Source organism: Vitis riparia, chromosome 14 (assembly GCF_004353265.1).
Source record: "Vitis riparia cultivar Riparia Gloire de Montpellier isolate 1030 chromosome 14, EGFV_Vit.rip_1.0, whole genome shotgun sequence".
In the NCBI taxonomy this organism is placed as follows: Eukaryota; Viridiplantae; Streptophyta; class Magnoliopsida; order Vitales; family Vitaceae; genus Vitis; species Vitis riparia.
In genome coordinates this window covers 5366876-5381877 of record NC_048444.1, presented here as the reverse complement: position 1 = coordinate 5381877, position 15002 = coordinate 5366876, and the positions used below count along the sequence as shown (strand labels likewise).

Sequence of the window (15002 nt, the reverse complement as noted above, 5' to 3'; positions counted from 1 at the left end):
ATCAATATATTATTATTTTTATTTAGAAAAAATTAAATATTTTAGTTTTTTTTATTCAATAAAAATTTTATTAAAAATCATAAAAAAAAAAAAATTTAATTCCTTTTAAAAAAACATTAAAGAAACAAACATCTCGTATCTGGTTCAAAATTACTTGCTAGCGGAAACAATTTTGAAATTGGCTTTTAAGTGGTTTTAACTTCTTAAAAATCACTCTTGATTAAATAGACATCAATACTTAAAAACACATGGTTCAGAATACGAACTTATGAATCTATGATGGCACCAATCTAACACTAAAGTATGTTCATATTGTTTATTCCCTAACATTTTTGGATTTTTTTTTATAAATATTATTAAAAAATAATTGTTTGAAAAAAAAATATATACAATATTTTTTTATCACAATATTTTATTGTAATATTGAAATCATTTTTCAAAAAGACCAATTCTCTTTTTATGTTAGCATAAAATTAATTTTTTCAATAGATAAATTCATTGTTTATATGAAAGTTAAAAAAATGTTCAAAACTCATTGCGGATATGGAGTTGTATGAATCGTAATCGTATGGTTCTGTATAGAATCAATCAATTAATATATTCCCAATGTCTAGTGGGAAAGAGGATCCAATTCCAATTAGGAAAAAATTATTAGACTACCATTTCAATTCTTTTTTTTACCCTTTAAAGGGAAGGGCATTTTTGAAAATAAGGTGAACATCTAGAGGTTATATTGTCAAAAGTAGATGTTCGGTCTAGATGCCCAGATACCCTTGGAAGTAGGGTAACGGTGACGGTGACGGTGACGGTTCCGGTGATTTTGGGCATAAAAAGGAGTTCGGAAGATCTAAGGTGTCGTTGCTGAAACACGAAATCCGAGTTCCCCAAGTTCCTTCGCAAACTTTCATGTCCATCTTGCCCGCACAAAACCAAGGATCCACATCGTCTTCTTCGGCAGCTCCTTCTCAAAACCCTAATCTCGATCATGGAATCCTCTTTCAACCACACCCTTCACCTCTCTCTCGATCTCCGCCCTCTCTCCCCAATCACGTGCAAAACCTTGCATCGCTTCACATCTCCGACTCCGAATCTTCAGTCGCTTCATCCGACGACGTTTCAGGTGGTCTTAGTTGAAAATTTTCACTTGATCTTTGTTTTCTAGGGTGATAGGAACCCTAGAATTTTGACATTAATTCTTAGTGGTTACAATTCTGCCATTGTAGTTACTTGCTGCAATGGCGGGTTTTTTTGAGGACTCTCGTACCTGCCGATTGGTTTCCACAGAAGTGGATAAAATAGAAAGAAAAGTAGTCATTTCCTATTACATTGCCCGTTGTTTTTTTCCAAAAAATTGAGAAACTTGATTTGGATTTGCTAATAGTTGTATTAGGCTGAATTAATCGAGCTTTGTTCTCTCGAATTCCCAGTTAATGAAGAATTGAAACTTTTGATTTATTTTTTTTACAGTTCTCTAAACAGAAAAATGTAGCATCAGTTTCTTGCTAAATTTCCTTGATTTTAGCTTCTGTAATTGGTTTCAAAATATATATAGTTTCTTTGTATATGCTATCATGTTTCTTTATTCGTTTTAGGTAAGAATCATTTGGTTCAATAGGATTTTATTGTTCGTAAGGTTGGTGCAGTTAACACTCACTAGGATGGGGAGAGCCAGGTATCATTAACTGGACTTATTTCTGACTCTATGAGAATCGAATCAGAATGGAAGAGAACGGATTCAGACTGTGATTGTTAACATTTTTAAGAACAGGAGAAGGCTCTTACCTTGCATTCAATGTATTCAGAGGAAGACTGCTTTCTGTTTCAGAGCAACCTCCAGGGGAGCTCATTGATCACGATAAAAATGCACTTTGGAAGGAATATATGGGCATTGGAGTTCTTTGGTGAAGTGCTCGTTTTCTTGGGGCCTGAAAAAAAAAAAGGAAAAGAAAAGAAAAAGAAAAATTATCCAAGAAGAAAATTGATGCCCTGAATGTGTCAGAAAATGTTATTCTTTTTGGTAACATATAAAGCAGCTAAAAGCCAAGGAGTATTTCAAGGAGCTGTTGTGTGCCACCTCAAATGGTTCTATGTTTACTAAAAATGCTTGTGGATGGTTAGTTCTCTTCTCTGCTGTGTTGAATTTTTTTTAAAAAAAGGAAAAACCCTCAAACTAATTTTGTGGAGGCATGAAATTCCCAACAAACTCCTCTAGCACAGAGGCACCTTGCTTAGCAAACTAATTTTCTGTTTGGATGACTGATCTATGTGCCAAAGAGAAGGAATGATCCACCACTCAGACTTAAGATTATCAGGATCTACACATCCAATCTCCAGGGACTGGTTTTCTCCTAAGAAACCCAAGAGGGATAAGTAATCCTTCAAAGATGCACAAAAGAAGGTAGTAAGCACCCAAGAAACAGAACCATCAAAACTAGCCCCTCCTCATAAAAACACTCTTATATATAGGAGAACATCATTGGACATGTAAGGGGGGGAGAAAATCTCCAACAAAGAAGACCAAATGCTTTGCTCCTTGTTTAACTAACAAATTTGAGAAATTAAAAGCCTTTCAAAGGTGTAGAACAATCAGATCAAGCTATCTGGTTTTTGATTCTCTATCTTCTTTCTTCGCCTTGGTGCACCTTGAATACTTCCTCTTTGCTAGGGTTGCACCCCTTTTGAGGAGCATGCTAATTCATGGTTTTTGTTCGCCAACAAAAGAACATTTGTAACAGCTCAACGGCATATTTGAGTGGTAGTAAAATTTCCCTGTTTTACTATCACCCAAATATTTTATTATTTCTGATAATTGAAAGGAAAAAAAAGGGTGGTAGTGAAACAAGGAAATAGTTAAGATTAAAGTGGCTTTCAGCTAACTTATTGCAGACATTTCAATATTCTGAAGGGAATTTAAAGACTATCCCGGCATTCACTGAATCCAGATAAATAGTGGATGGTTGAAGCTTAAGAGAGACTGGTACTTGAAACATGATAATACAGTCATGCAGGCATTTAGGGGCCGACAAGGATGAACCTCGAAGATGGGTGCAGTGTTATAGGGGAAACAAGGAAAATAAGTAGCTTTATTGCTGAGGTATGGAGTGTCAGGGAGGGTCTTTTGTTGGCCAAACAGCTGGGATTAGGAAGCTGATAGCCGAATCTGACTCAAAGTAGGCAACTATGGCAATTGAAGAAGTGTATTCAGAAGTGCCAAATGACTTAATTTTCAGTCCATGTGGAGAGTCGTCGAGGAGTATCTTGGAATGTTGGTGGAGTACACCTTTGGGAGGGCAACCACCCTCCTGGGAGGAGATGAGGAACCTCCTGTTTGATGACTCGAGTACTTCACTGAGTTGCCTGGATGAGGGCGTAGCTCTAGCTTATTTCAAGCTTGTAATATTAAACATAGCTAGGAGATGTTTTTACTTTTATCATTTGGTTGAGTCTATGTCAGTGTTAACAGCTTCTTGGTGATTGATTTCTTGTCTTATGTGTTGCCATTATCATGAGAATTAAAAAATATTCATTTATGCTTAATTGTTTTTGATAGGTTCTTTGGCTCCAGCTGCAGCAGATTCTGGTGGATCTTCCAAAAAGGTATATTTTTTAATGTTCAATCTTCCTCTTCTAAGAAGTTAGATCTTTCAATGCATGTTTAAACGGCATGAGCAGAGATTGTGACCATGACAAGTTGGTCTTCTTCATTTTTATTTACAGAATGAGATGGTTGATTATTCTGGTGGAATTAAATTGTCTGTCTTGAAATTTGGAATCTGATTGATTGTACCTAGTGCTGCTAAGGGAAAGGAAAAAGACTATGAATAGGGTACAGGTCAAAATGCAGTATCTCATTTAACTTGGTAGCTATTTTGGAAACTGATTGTGTAGCTCACTTCTTAGATCTCTATTCTGATATCGAATTCTGTTGATGCTTTATTTGATTATTAACCAAAGCTTTTGGTTTTGCCTTTTTCCCTTCTATCCAGGTGACTGAATTAGGTGTCCAAAATAGTAAGAAGAGTTTGCCTCACCAAAACACTGGTACCCGGTCACAGTCTCGCTCAGTTGGTCGAGGGTCTGAATCTACTCAATCCAGAGGGAAACTGTCTGGACCCACTATTTCTCCTCGCAGCCAACAAGCTAGTGGGTCTATCAATTTTCATGGAAGCACAACTCATTCTGCAGGAAGAAAAACCCAGATGAATGGTAACCACTTACTGAATTTTCATTATGACCCTATTTCTCGTCCTCAACCAAGGGCTCCACCTCCAAGACGACAACAGAAGATAAAGCCATACAACAAAGATCTATTCCTCCAAGCAAATTACAGGTTTGTTGTCTTAGATACAGGAAACCAGGTACCAGAGTTGATGGATCCAGATAAAATGTTACAGTGGGATGATATCATTTGTGTTAGGTATTCCACTCCGTTGCCTGTGCAGTGTCCCATTTGTTTGGAATGTCCCCTATGCCCACAGATAACCTCATGCGGACATATTTTTTGTTTCCCATGTATTCTGCGATACTTATTAATGGGTAAGGAGGATCATAAAGGTGACTGTTGGAAGAAATGCCCCCTATGTTTTGTGATGATATCTCCAAAGGATTTGTACACCCTCTATATTGAGAATGTTAAACAGTATTGTGTTGGTGATACTGCAGAGTTTATGCTTCTAACCCGGCAAAAAGATTCATTTACTCTGTCTGAGAAAAATAAACAAGAGACAGATGTAATGCCATGTAACAGTGAAGTCCATGATTCCTTTTCGAAATTCATATTCACATCAGATGTGGATTTGTCTGTTAGAGAAGCCATATCAGATCTGGACAGTTGGTTGGTCAGAGCAGATTCGGGGCTTGTTGATGATTTGGAGAAGCTTCCATATGTTTGTGCTGCAGTGGAACAATTAGAACAGAGAAAGAAGTACTGGAATGAGCATGGGACCTGTAAGAGCACCATATCTGTTAAAGATACTGATTGTCAGTCAGGATCTCATGTAATCCCATCCACCGCAAATGTTGCTTGTTCTGATTATGAAGCATGTGGATTCAAATATGGATCACCATCTTCTGATGTAGATGACAAAAGTAAGTGGTTGGGTAACTTAACACCAGATAAATTAGATGGAGGGGAATGTTTGGTTCAGACTGCTGATATGGGTGAAACACTAGAAGGCCAATGCAGAGCTTTATCTTCTTCCTATGATGAAAGCAAGAGCTTGCAGAGGCACTCAAGTGGTTCTAGAGATCTAAAGGATGATGACTCGTACAATTTCTACCAGGTGCTGGATATGGAAACAATAGTTTTTCCTTTTCTTTGTCCTCTTTCTCTCTGTCCTTTTAGCATTTAAGTGAATGAAAATTTGGATCCATCAGTCAGATGAGGGAGTGGATTCAAGCTATGGGACATATTTCTGTGAATCTAGACAATATGCTCCATTTGCATGCTTATCAATATGCTATTTCCTAAAAATGTTTTTCTAAGTTCTCTCTTAGAGGTTATGTCATGGTCTTTAAGTAAACTAGCTGCACAACACTAGATATTTGTTTCCAGTGAGTGCTTGTTGTAACAGGTTCTCTTTCATGCATGAAAGCTTAACTGCTTGCAAGGGCTCCTATAAAAAAATGGTGTAACTAGTTTAAATAAATGCTACTGTTATCATTTACTAGCCAATTTAAACTTATCAGAAAAATTTACTAGCCAATTTAAATAAAGGCTACTATTATCACTAGCATATATAAACAAAACAAGTCATTGCATTAATGACTCCTCTGCTGCTGAAAGCTCTTAATTGAAAAGGACAAGGAAGGTTCTTTGGTAATTGTGAATTCTATGTAAATAAATTACATGCTACTCGTAAATGGGTGTATCTTAATTGCATCTTGTATTCTTCCAAAATTAAATGACGAGAGTAGTAGCTAAGAAGATATTATCCTATAGTGACATGCACCACCAAATTTAATCAATGATCTTATGTTGTATGTTAAATGCATGAGATATTCTAAGCTGGTCCCTGTTCATGCCCTTCTCAATTCCCCTATAGTCTGTTATTTTCATATGCTATATTTCTGTTTTTATTCAAATAATGAGATCTTGTTGAGTCATAGTTATGCTCTGCTTGTTTTTCTATTTCAGGCAGTTGATGGTCAGCACCTCATTCTTCATCCTTTAAATATGAAGTGTCTTTTACACCATTATGGAGGCTATGCATTTCTCCCCAACAGGTTTGAGAGAATACTAACTCTATTTGCTACCAATTTATAGATTCTATTTCCTGCTAAAGGAAGGATATTTACCTTTTGCTGATTCTTCTTAATGCTTGGTAGAATTCTACCAATCATTATCTGTAACTTTAATGAAAACATTTTATTGCCACTGTATATGCTACCAATTTATACATTCTATTTCCCGCTAAAGGAAGGATACCTCCTTTTTGCTGATTCTTCTTAATGCTTGGTAGAATTCTATTGATCATAGTCTGTAACTTTAATGTAAACATTTTACTGCCACTGCTGCAAACGTCACTTCCAATATCTTTTTGTTTCTTGGATGAGCAACAATACATTAAAAGCGCCAAACAAAACTCCACTTCCAATACTTTTAAGTCACCACTTTATGTCAACACTGCCACCACCTTTTCACAACCATCATGCATCACTGCTAGCATCATATTCACCATAACCTCTGTCAATAGCCACTATCAATAATCACCCCTTCCACTATGCTTTTGTCATGGCTGTGGCCACTGCCAAAAAGACCATGAATACCACTACAATCATGCATTATTTTTAGTTAAATGCATCTGAGACTACAGTTTTTGCCATCACTGCATCTCAATTCATGGCTTGACCCTAATGCCATTACTGCTGGTTCCACCCCTATTACTGTTGCCAACTCTTCAACAACCTTATCATTGCCTTTGCAACCTAACTTTGCCACTCACTATCATCCTCACCATTGCCAGAACCCCAGTCTGACAGTGTTTGCTATTGCTAAAGCCATTTTTGTTGCTGCCATGGGGAGGGTTTTTTTTTTTCATAAATGTACCACTAGTTGTAATTTGGCTACATAATACCTTATGGAATGAATTTATGTGTGTGCCAAATGCTGTTGTTACAGTTCGTATCATAATCATTAATTCATTCTAACAGATTGAATTATGATAATTCACTATAAGATTTCATGATCTTTTCCAAACATGACCATGTAAGTATATGATTCAACTATATCCTCTTGGTTTTATGCAAGATTGTACTAAAACGTGAATGCCTTAAACTTTCCATAGTTCTGTGCTGTGGTGGTGACCTTTCTTGGCAACTAAGATATATTAATTGCAGAATAAGTGGAAGAATTTTACAGTTAGAGACAGTGACTCAGTCAGAGGCCATGAGGAGGCGCTATCGCTACTTAAGTCATTTTTCTTTAACAACAACGTTTCAGGTACCTAGTAACTTCTTTGCTTTCTTTCTTTCTGGTTTTTTAAATATGTATTGCGGTCTCAATTGTTTCTAATGGGTAGCCGCTAAAACTTTCAGCTTTGTGAAATTGATCTTCGTGAGGTACTGCCTCCTAGTGCCTTTTTTCCTTTTATGGATGAAATCAAGAAGCGTGAGAGGCAGAGGAAGAAACTTGCCAGGAAGGTAATGCCACATGAGCTGTATTATATAGATTAAAGGCTGTACACTTGATACAAATTCAATGAGAAGCAGTTCTTTTACTTGTCATGTAGCCAAAGCAATTTTCCACTTGTAATTCCAGATTTTTTTAATCATTGGGCCAAAACGGTTAGTTATTCATCACTATCACATGAAAAGTTGAATGGTTGGGTGGATGGTGCTGGTTCAGATTTGCCTTTTGGGAGGCCTTTTTATTCTCAAAAACCTCCTGGGTTTTACCCCTTTTTTTTCCCCTTTGTTTTATTTGCTCTTAAATTTATTCTCTCTCTGTTTCTCGTGTAAAGTCATAACAGAAATGCTGTCTGTGAGGAAAGCAATTAAAATTACAAAGAATTCTTATTTCCAGGAAGGATACGAAGGAGAAACTTAAGGCTGAAGCTACCACTACAGATTCTTTGCCCATACCATCCAGATTTGGAGAGTATGTGTACCCCCCTACGTTCTCCATGGATGATTTTGAAGGTAATAGCATGCTCTTCTGTGGATGTGGCATGCCTGCACCTAGATTTACACTGGGCCTCCCAAGATTTTAAATAGCTTGTACTTTAAGCAATGTTTTCCCTGAGCCTGGCTATAATCTGGGAGGTCTTTGTCGAACTTGAATTTTTTGGGATAATGTTGGCTGATTTCTTAGACGATTCTACTCTTGTAGTGGTGTTATTTGTAGGATTTTTCTCTTTTTAATTGAAGTTAACACATTGTAATCATATGGTTTTTTATGACAAATATTACTGGTGAGCAATGATTTATTTCCATATTCCCCCTTGTTCAGCTTTGGGAAGTCCTGTGGTGACATCGACAAGCCCTCCGACACTTGGGGAAAGAAAACTATTCTCAAATGTCACCAAACTAGGCTTTGCAGCTGGGCATGATTCTCCAGGCTTGAAAATTGAGGAAGTTCATTCCGTGCATAACACCAGTATGGCAAGCGATTCTTCTGGTGTGACTGGTATTCTCTAAGACTAATAATATTAGGCTGTCTTCCTTTCTATTAGACCACATGCTTGTACAATCATATCTCATAAATATACCAATATCTTCATAGCTGAATAAATGCATGAATCACAATAAGCATTATGGAAAATGGCATGTTACAGTCCCTCCTCTATTGTAGCAGTTAAAAATTCAATTTATTCGGAACTTCTGTTTCTGTAGGTTCAAGAAATGCAGGTACGCCATCGTTTGCCAATGTAATATCCAGAGGGAAATCTGTTGAAAGTTTGGATGCATCCAAGACAATTGGCACAGGGAAAAAGGGGAAGAAATCGAGTCAAATTCTTTTGTCAACTGCTGGTGGTCGGCGCTACTAAAAACCAGAAAAAATGCTATCGACTTTGACATGCCCTTGTCTATTATTAGATATCCTGCTTGGACCGAATGCTCGACTATGGCCTCATGTTTATTCTTATTAGATATCTCTTTTTGCTTGTTTATTCTTCTTAGATATTTCATATTGCTCCATGAACTGTTAGTGAATGTATATGACTGCCTGCAGCAGACATGTAAAAGAATAGAAGAATAATGCATCTTGTGTATACAAATTAGAAGGGAGTTGTTTATTGGAGATTTTCCAATTGGGTTTGAGTGATTTTCTTCCATTGGCAAACCCAATTGCACTGTGTTGGAAGTAGTACTCATGAAATGCTAGGTGGCCTTTTTTCAAGTGAAGGGAGCACACTATCCTGGCTAAATCACCATCATCACAGTTAGCGCACCGTTGGTGCCGAAATGTGTCTGTTGGTTGAGTTAAAAAGAGTTAACAGTTCATTCCTCAACAATGAAGTAAAAATACCATCCCTGGATTCACAAGTAACAAGTAGAGCGTCGCAAGCAAGCGGAGTCGGGCAGGGGAAATGCACTTCTCGTAGTGACGATCCGTGGTCACCTGGAATGCAGTCTCTTGACCTCAAAAGAAATCTTCCAATCGAGGATATTATATACAGCGTCTCTTTCATTTTTGTTAGCATGAGGCTTAGAATTATCTGAAAGCCTGCATCTCAGAAGGGAGAAACATTATGCAGTTTGGCATCAAAAGAATGAAAATGGCTTCTTGAATTAATGTCATCAATTCCAAAAATGAAGATGAGCTATAAGTTTGGAAATTTGATTCCGAGTTAAAATAAATTATTCAAATCAAGTACACTAAATGAGAAGGCAAGCCTGAGTGATATCCACGTTAGCAAGCAGCAAACCGCCCATGGAAAGAATTCCAAGTTCCAAAAGAGTGTCATCGCCTGAGCTGTGTCTCAACATAGTGTTATATGAACATTTGAAGATACTGAATAAAGATTATATTTCTCCCATTCAAGGAGGAAATTACTCAAGCTCTAAGATGACCTCCTTTGAAGCTTTAACTCGTTGCTGAGATTGGGAGGCAATGCATCAGGCTCCAGGTGCCAAGAGTCTTCAGGAATACCATGGATTTCAACTCCCGGAACAGTAAATGCTGCTATCCGGTGAGAAAAACTGAGCATTTCTGCTCTTGGAATGGTTCGGATCATCTCAAACCCATCAAACACCTGTCTCTTAAAGAAAGTTGTGTAACCTGGGACCTCAACTAAGCGGGCTGCCATCAACCCAGATTCCTCAGAGAAATCTGTAACAATCTCAACAATACAACACTGGTAATAACTTAAGTCAGATTGCTTCCATTTGCTGTTCCAGTTTCTGTACATTGCCCAAATTTCGCCTTTCTTTGGATATATTCCATAAGAAAACCCGTTTGTGCTATACTCACACTTCACCAAATGTGAGAACCTAGACATCCCCAAGTTGATAGTGGTTTTACCAGCTCTAAATGACCCACAAACAAATGGCAACTTCTCACCAACCCAGTAGACCTCGTTATCTAGTTTGGGATGAGGCTCCAAGAATGTCACACACACTTCAGACCCTGAAACCACATTGTTTACTACAACATATTTCCGAGGCATGGAATCAGGACCAACATATACAGCCCATATTTGATTTGAAGCAAAATTGTTGGCTGACCATTTCCAATTCAATGATTCCGGCACAGGAGGAATAGGACAGCTGTGAAGGAAGGTGGGAGAACCACTTGAACTCCCTTCTACTGGTTTGGCCATGATACAGTCTAGAACATCAGGAACAGCCAAAGGGTCTAGTTCAAGCATCCCATTGGAGATTCTATCCATCTCTCCACCGGTGAATCTAAATGCTGGAACTTTATGAGAGAACACAAAGAAATTTTTTGCAGGGATGGGAAAAGAATGCTCATTTCCATTGTTTGTGAATCTTTGAAAGACATTTTTAAACCATTCTACTTTCACCAAGCCTGCAGCCATAACACCAGTTGGGTTGGAGCAACCTGCAATGATTTCAACCATCCGTAAAATGCAGCCTTTTCTAGCTTCAGGATTAGAGCACCATTCAAATGGTTTCCAATCTTTGTACATTGCCCAAATGTCGCCATTTTGGGGATAAATTTGAAGTTGCTCATTTCGACTTGCAAAACAGTTGATCATATGGGAAAATATTTTTGGTTCAGTAACAACAGTTTCATTCCTATCCACATTAAAAAATCCACATACAACAGGCAAACCCACCTCACACCATCTTCTCTCATGTGCAGTAACTGGTGCAGGTATCAGCCAACTGATGTGCAACCTAAAAGGAAACTTATATATGCTATTAATCCGAGCATACTTTCGAGGCATGTTCTCATCATCATAAGCAGCCCAAACCTGGCCAACTGTGAATAATTGGGGTTTTCTGATATACTCAAAATTGTAAAAAACTGGAAAACAATTCTTACCAACCTTCGATTTCACAGACCAAGATGACTTATCACTAGAACAATCAGAAACTACGGAGGAGGACATGCTGTTTGCAGTTTTCTCAGTTCCTACAGTAATTCTCCTCTTCACACAAGCAGAAATCATGCTTCTTTCCTGTGTGCAGGTCACCTTCCTCTGTTCATCATCAGCATGAATCCCATTTGTGACCTCAATCTGAGCAGGTATTTCAGGATCATGAACGTCCCTCTCCTCTATGAGATCATAAACCCCATTAGTCCACTCAGCTTGAGTAGGCATTCCAGCATTGTGAAGATCCATTTCGCCAAGAAGATCTTGATTTATTATCCTCTTTAAAGAACATTCTTTTGAATTGCTCTCTTCATTGATTCCATCACTGGTATCACAAACAGATTTACTACACCTGACAGAAATTTGTGCAATATCTTCCTTGTGAACAAGATTCTCTCCAACAAATCCGCATTCTAAAGTTGAATCCAAATCCAAATCAAACACTGCACGCTTCTCTGGGTCTGAAAGCACAGAAAATGCATCCTGAATCATCTTCAGAGCAGATTCAGTGCCAGGGAAGCTAGTCTTGATGGGATCCAAAAGTCTCTTAAATTTATGAAACTGGTATCGAATGTCAGCTTCACCTGCAGCTCTCATTATCTGAAGCACCCAATACCAGTTGGTCCCACAACCTAAGAACCCATAGCCTGCAGAGGATAGTATGTCACAGACAGTGATCATCCCTGAGATGCCATCAAGAGCTGGAAAATGATGCCGCAGTTCATGTAACTTGGTTCTGGCACCCATGTAATCCTCGTTAGCAATCATCATTTTAACGACCTCTATTTCTTTAAGAGCCTTCCCCATAATGTCATCCATCCCTTCCTGTATATAAAGATGTATTGTTCTTCTTCTCTTGCTTCTGGAGAAACTTTCTGATGCAAAACTTAATTGTTGGCCATAGCCAAAAGGTACAAGAAAAAATATCTGCGATATATATTGTTTTTAAGCTTACCCTCTTTAAATTACATTATGAATTTGAGCCTGCAAAATTGATTGAGAAACTAATTAAAAGTAATTCATGGGTTACATTTTTTTAAATAACACTTCATTATTAAATAAAATTGTTAAGAGATACAAAACCACGACAATGTTAAGGTGTATAGCAGCGTGTTTCACTTATTCATTTCAGAAGGAAGAACCCTTGTTTCAAATTTGTTATTAAATTGCCAAATATTTAGATTAAACCACCCCAGAGAAGAATGTTGACATGAAGGAAGCTCTGGAGTGTTCAGAATCCTCTATTGCTAATCATCATTGGAGATTTAAGGCATGCTGAGACACACATATTACATAAAGAAGCCAAAGATGGAATCACAAGATTGACAACCAACATGGAAAAAGAAAATGAAAGGGAAAATAACAAAATAAAAAGTTTTTCATCAATCAAAAATCTGAAAAATCCCTCCTATTAGCTATCAGCAATCAGGTATTGTAGCAATAAGCTGCATGAGTGACCCTCACCATTTACCAGAGAAGATACACATCATGATAATCTAATCAACTAAATTAGGAAGAAGCATTGGGATAAAATATTGAACCCTTAAGTTATTAATAAAAAAAAGTGCATAATTTTTTTTAGGAGAAACAGAATCATGTTAAAAGGGAATAAAAGTACCTGAGAAGGATGAGGAGTCCTCCCCAAAGTTACAAAACCGATCAAACATGGCTAAACTCTTCCACAATACAAGGAGACCTCGCCTACCGGTATGAACCAGAGAAAAACAAAAGCCTCTTCACCAGCCCATACAAATTAAAAACCATCTATAATGAATCTTAATGATGAGCCGATTGATAATTGTGCAGCCAAACACATTACATAAAACACAAAGACATGCATACGAATCAAACAGCCACAATGATAAAAGAAGAGTAAGAAACCAAGTATCAAATCTGACAAAACAACTTCTTTCTTCTCTAGAAAGGAGAATTAAGATAATAACCAAAAATACAGGCCCCCTCGAGAAAATGAAAATTTAGAAAATAACTTCGAAGGGTCTGTTCATTTCGTGAACCAGATTTGCTTGAGTTGATTTTTGCCCCATTCTCAAGGGAATCACAGCAAAACACACACAAATAAAATAAAATAAATCCAATCTCTATCTTTCTCATTCTTACCCTCCAAATTCTCAGCAAACAAGCGAAAACAAAGGAAGTAGGAAAATGGTGTGTTTGGGTGTGAATGAAAACCCTAGGAATAAAAAAATGTGTAAAAACTTAGAGATTTTATTTTATTTTATTTTATTTATGTTTATTATGGCTTCCACGCTGATTGAAGGCACGTGATTGGGATATCCCCACGCGACTCATATTGGAAGCAGTAAGGCCGATTCTGGAAGCATGAAAAACAGTTTCCTGCCACTGCTGCTTGATCGATGAGTTATGTGCAGAAAATTTTCTCTCCGTCGCAAATTACTGTGCTGTAATTAAAATGAGGGTTTTTGAAACGGTCAAAAGTTTCAATCAATGAAAAATAGAAAAAAATTGATCTCTTTTTAAATTTAATCAAAATGTTATTTTAAAAAAATATATTAAAATATGTTTTTTTAAAGGAAAATTGAATTTTAATTCATTAATATGAAAATATACTAATCTCAAAAATTTTAAATTAAAATTATCTATAATTATCTAAAAATAATTTTAAATATATGTATTTTTTAATGATTCGTATAATTAATTCCTAAAATACTAATTTTATTTATTATGTAATTAACATCAATGGACGACTACATTCTTTCGCATAGATTTTATTATTATTATTTTATTATTTGAGATTTTTTTTTAATATTTATAATATCCACACTTTTCAAACTACTTCACTTTTATTATGGGCATGAAAAAAAATGTGTTAACTTTTTTTAAGAGTTGTTTGTTTCTTGAAGGAAAAAAATATCAAATAATAATAATAATAATAATAATAATAATAAATTTAAAAGGAAAGAAAATATTTACAGGGATTAAATTGATGTTGATGACATGACAGGTAAATAAGTATTTTATGAAATAATTAGATGAGTTGTTAAAAAATACAAGTATTTTAAATTATTTTTAAATGGACGAAATAATATTGATTTAAAAATTTGAGATTATTTTTTCTATATATTTTCGTATTAATGAGTTATTTTAGTTATTACAAAACAATAATTATATTTAATAAAAGTTTTGATAAAAATTAATACTTAATTTTTAATGAGCTAAGATGACTTTAAAGCTAAAATTATACTTAAATTAATAAGTCATTAACTGGATTTATTCAAATTATTTTTAATTTTGAGTATTTTAATTTAAAGACAACTTAACTTAAAGTTAGTAAAAATTAAATATTAAATTTAATGAATATTATATATATTTTTTTATTAAAAAAATGAAAAGTTTCTCATAATTTTTCAAATATTTTTATATAATACATATTTTTCTAATTTTTCCTAAATTTTTTCTTAAAGTTAATATGTAATATGTAGAATATTTGAAGTATGTATATTATTGAAAACCACTCGG

At 35.9% G+C, this 15002-nt stretch overlaps 2 protein-coding genes across 4 annotated transcripts; one reads left to right on the top strand and one right to left on the bottom strand.

The window, feature by feature from the left end:
- The first annotated feature begins 844 nt into the window (after window positions 1-844).
- LOC117931248 (RING finger protein 10) lies at window positions 845-9261 on the top strand. 2 transcript variants are annotated; one of them, XM_034852181.1, is made up of 9 exons: window positions 845-1120; window positions 3551-3597; window positions 3987-5282; window positions 6137-6225; window positions 7339-7441; window positions 7537-7641; window positions 8028-8139; window positions 8450-8617; window positions 8833-9261. In XM_034852181.1, exons 1-9 carry the CDS (start codon window positions 907-909, stop codon window positions 8985-8987), a joined length of 2289 nt encoding a protein of 762 aa, XP_034708072.1. In that variant the 5' UTR covers window positions 845-906; the 3' UTR covers window positions 8988-9261. The 2 variants fall into 2 exon arrangements, with proteins under 2 accessions (XP_034708072.1, XP_034708070.1); XM_034852179.1 differs by having other exon boundaries at window positions 8450-8626.
- A 437-nt stretch (window positions 9262-9698) lies between these two features.
- On the bottom strand, window positions 9699-13692 carry LOC117931247. Of its 2 annotated transcripts, none has more exons than XM_034852178.1 (2): window positions 13623-13692; window positions 9699-12488 (listed from the first exon to the last, which is right to left on the bottom strand). In XM_034852178.1, exon 2 carries the CDS (start codon window positions 12321-12323, stop codon window positions 10005-10007), a length of 2319 nt encoding a protein of 772 aa, XP_034708069.1. In that variant the 5' UTR covers window positions 12324-12488; window positions 13623-13692; the 3' UTR covers window positions 9699-10004. The 2 variants fall into 2 exon arrangements, with proteins under 2 accessions (XP_034708069.1, XP_034708068.1); XM_034852177.1 differs by having other exon boundaries at window positions 13123-13690.
- Window positions 13693-15002: the final 1310 nt, after the last annotated feature.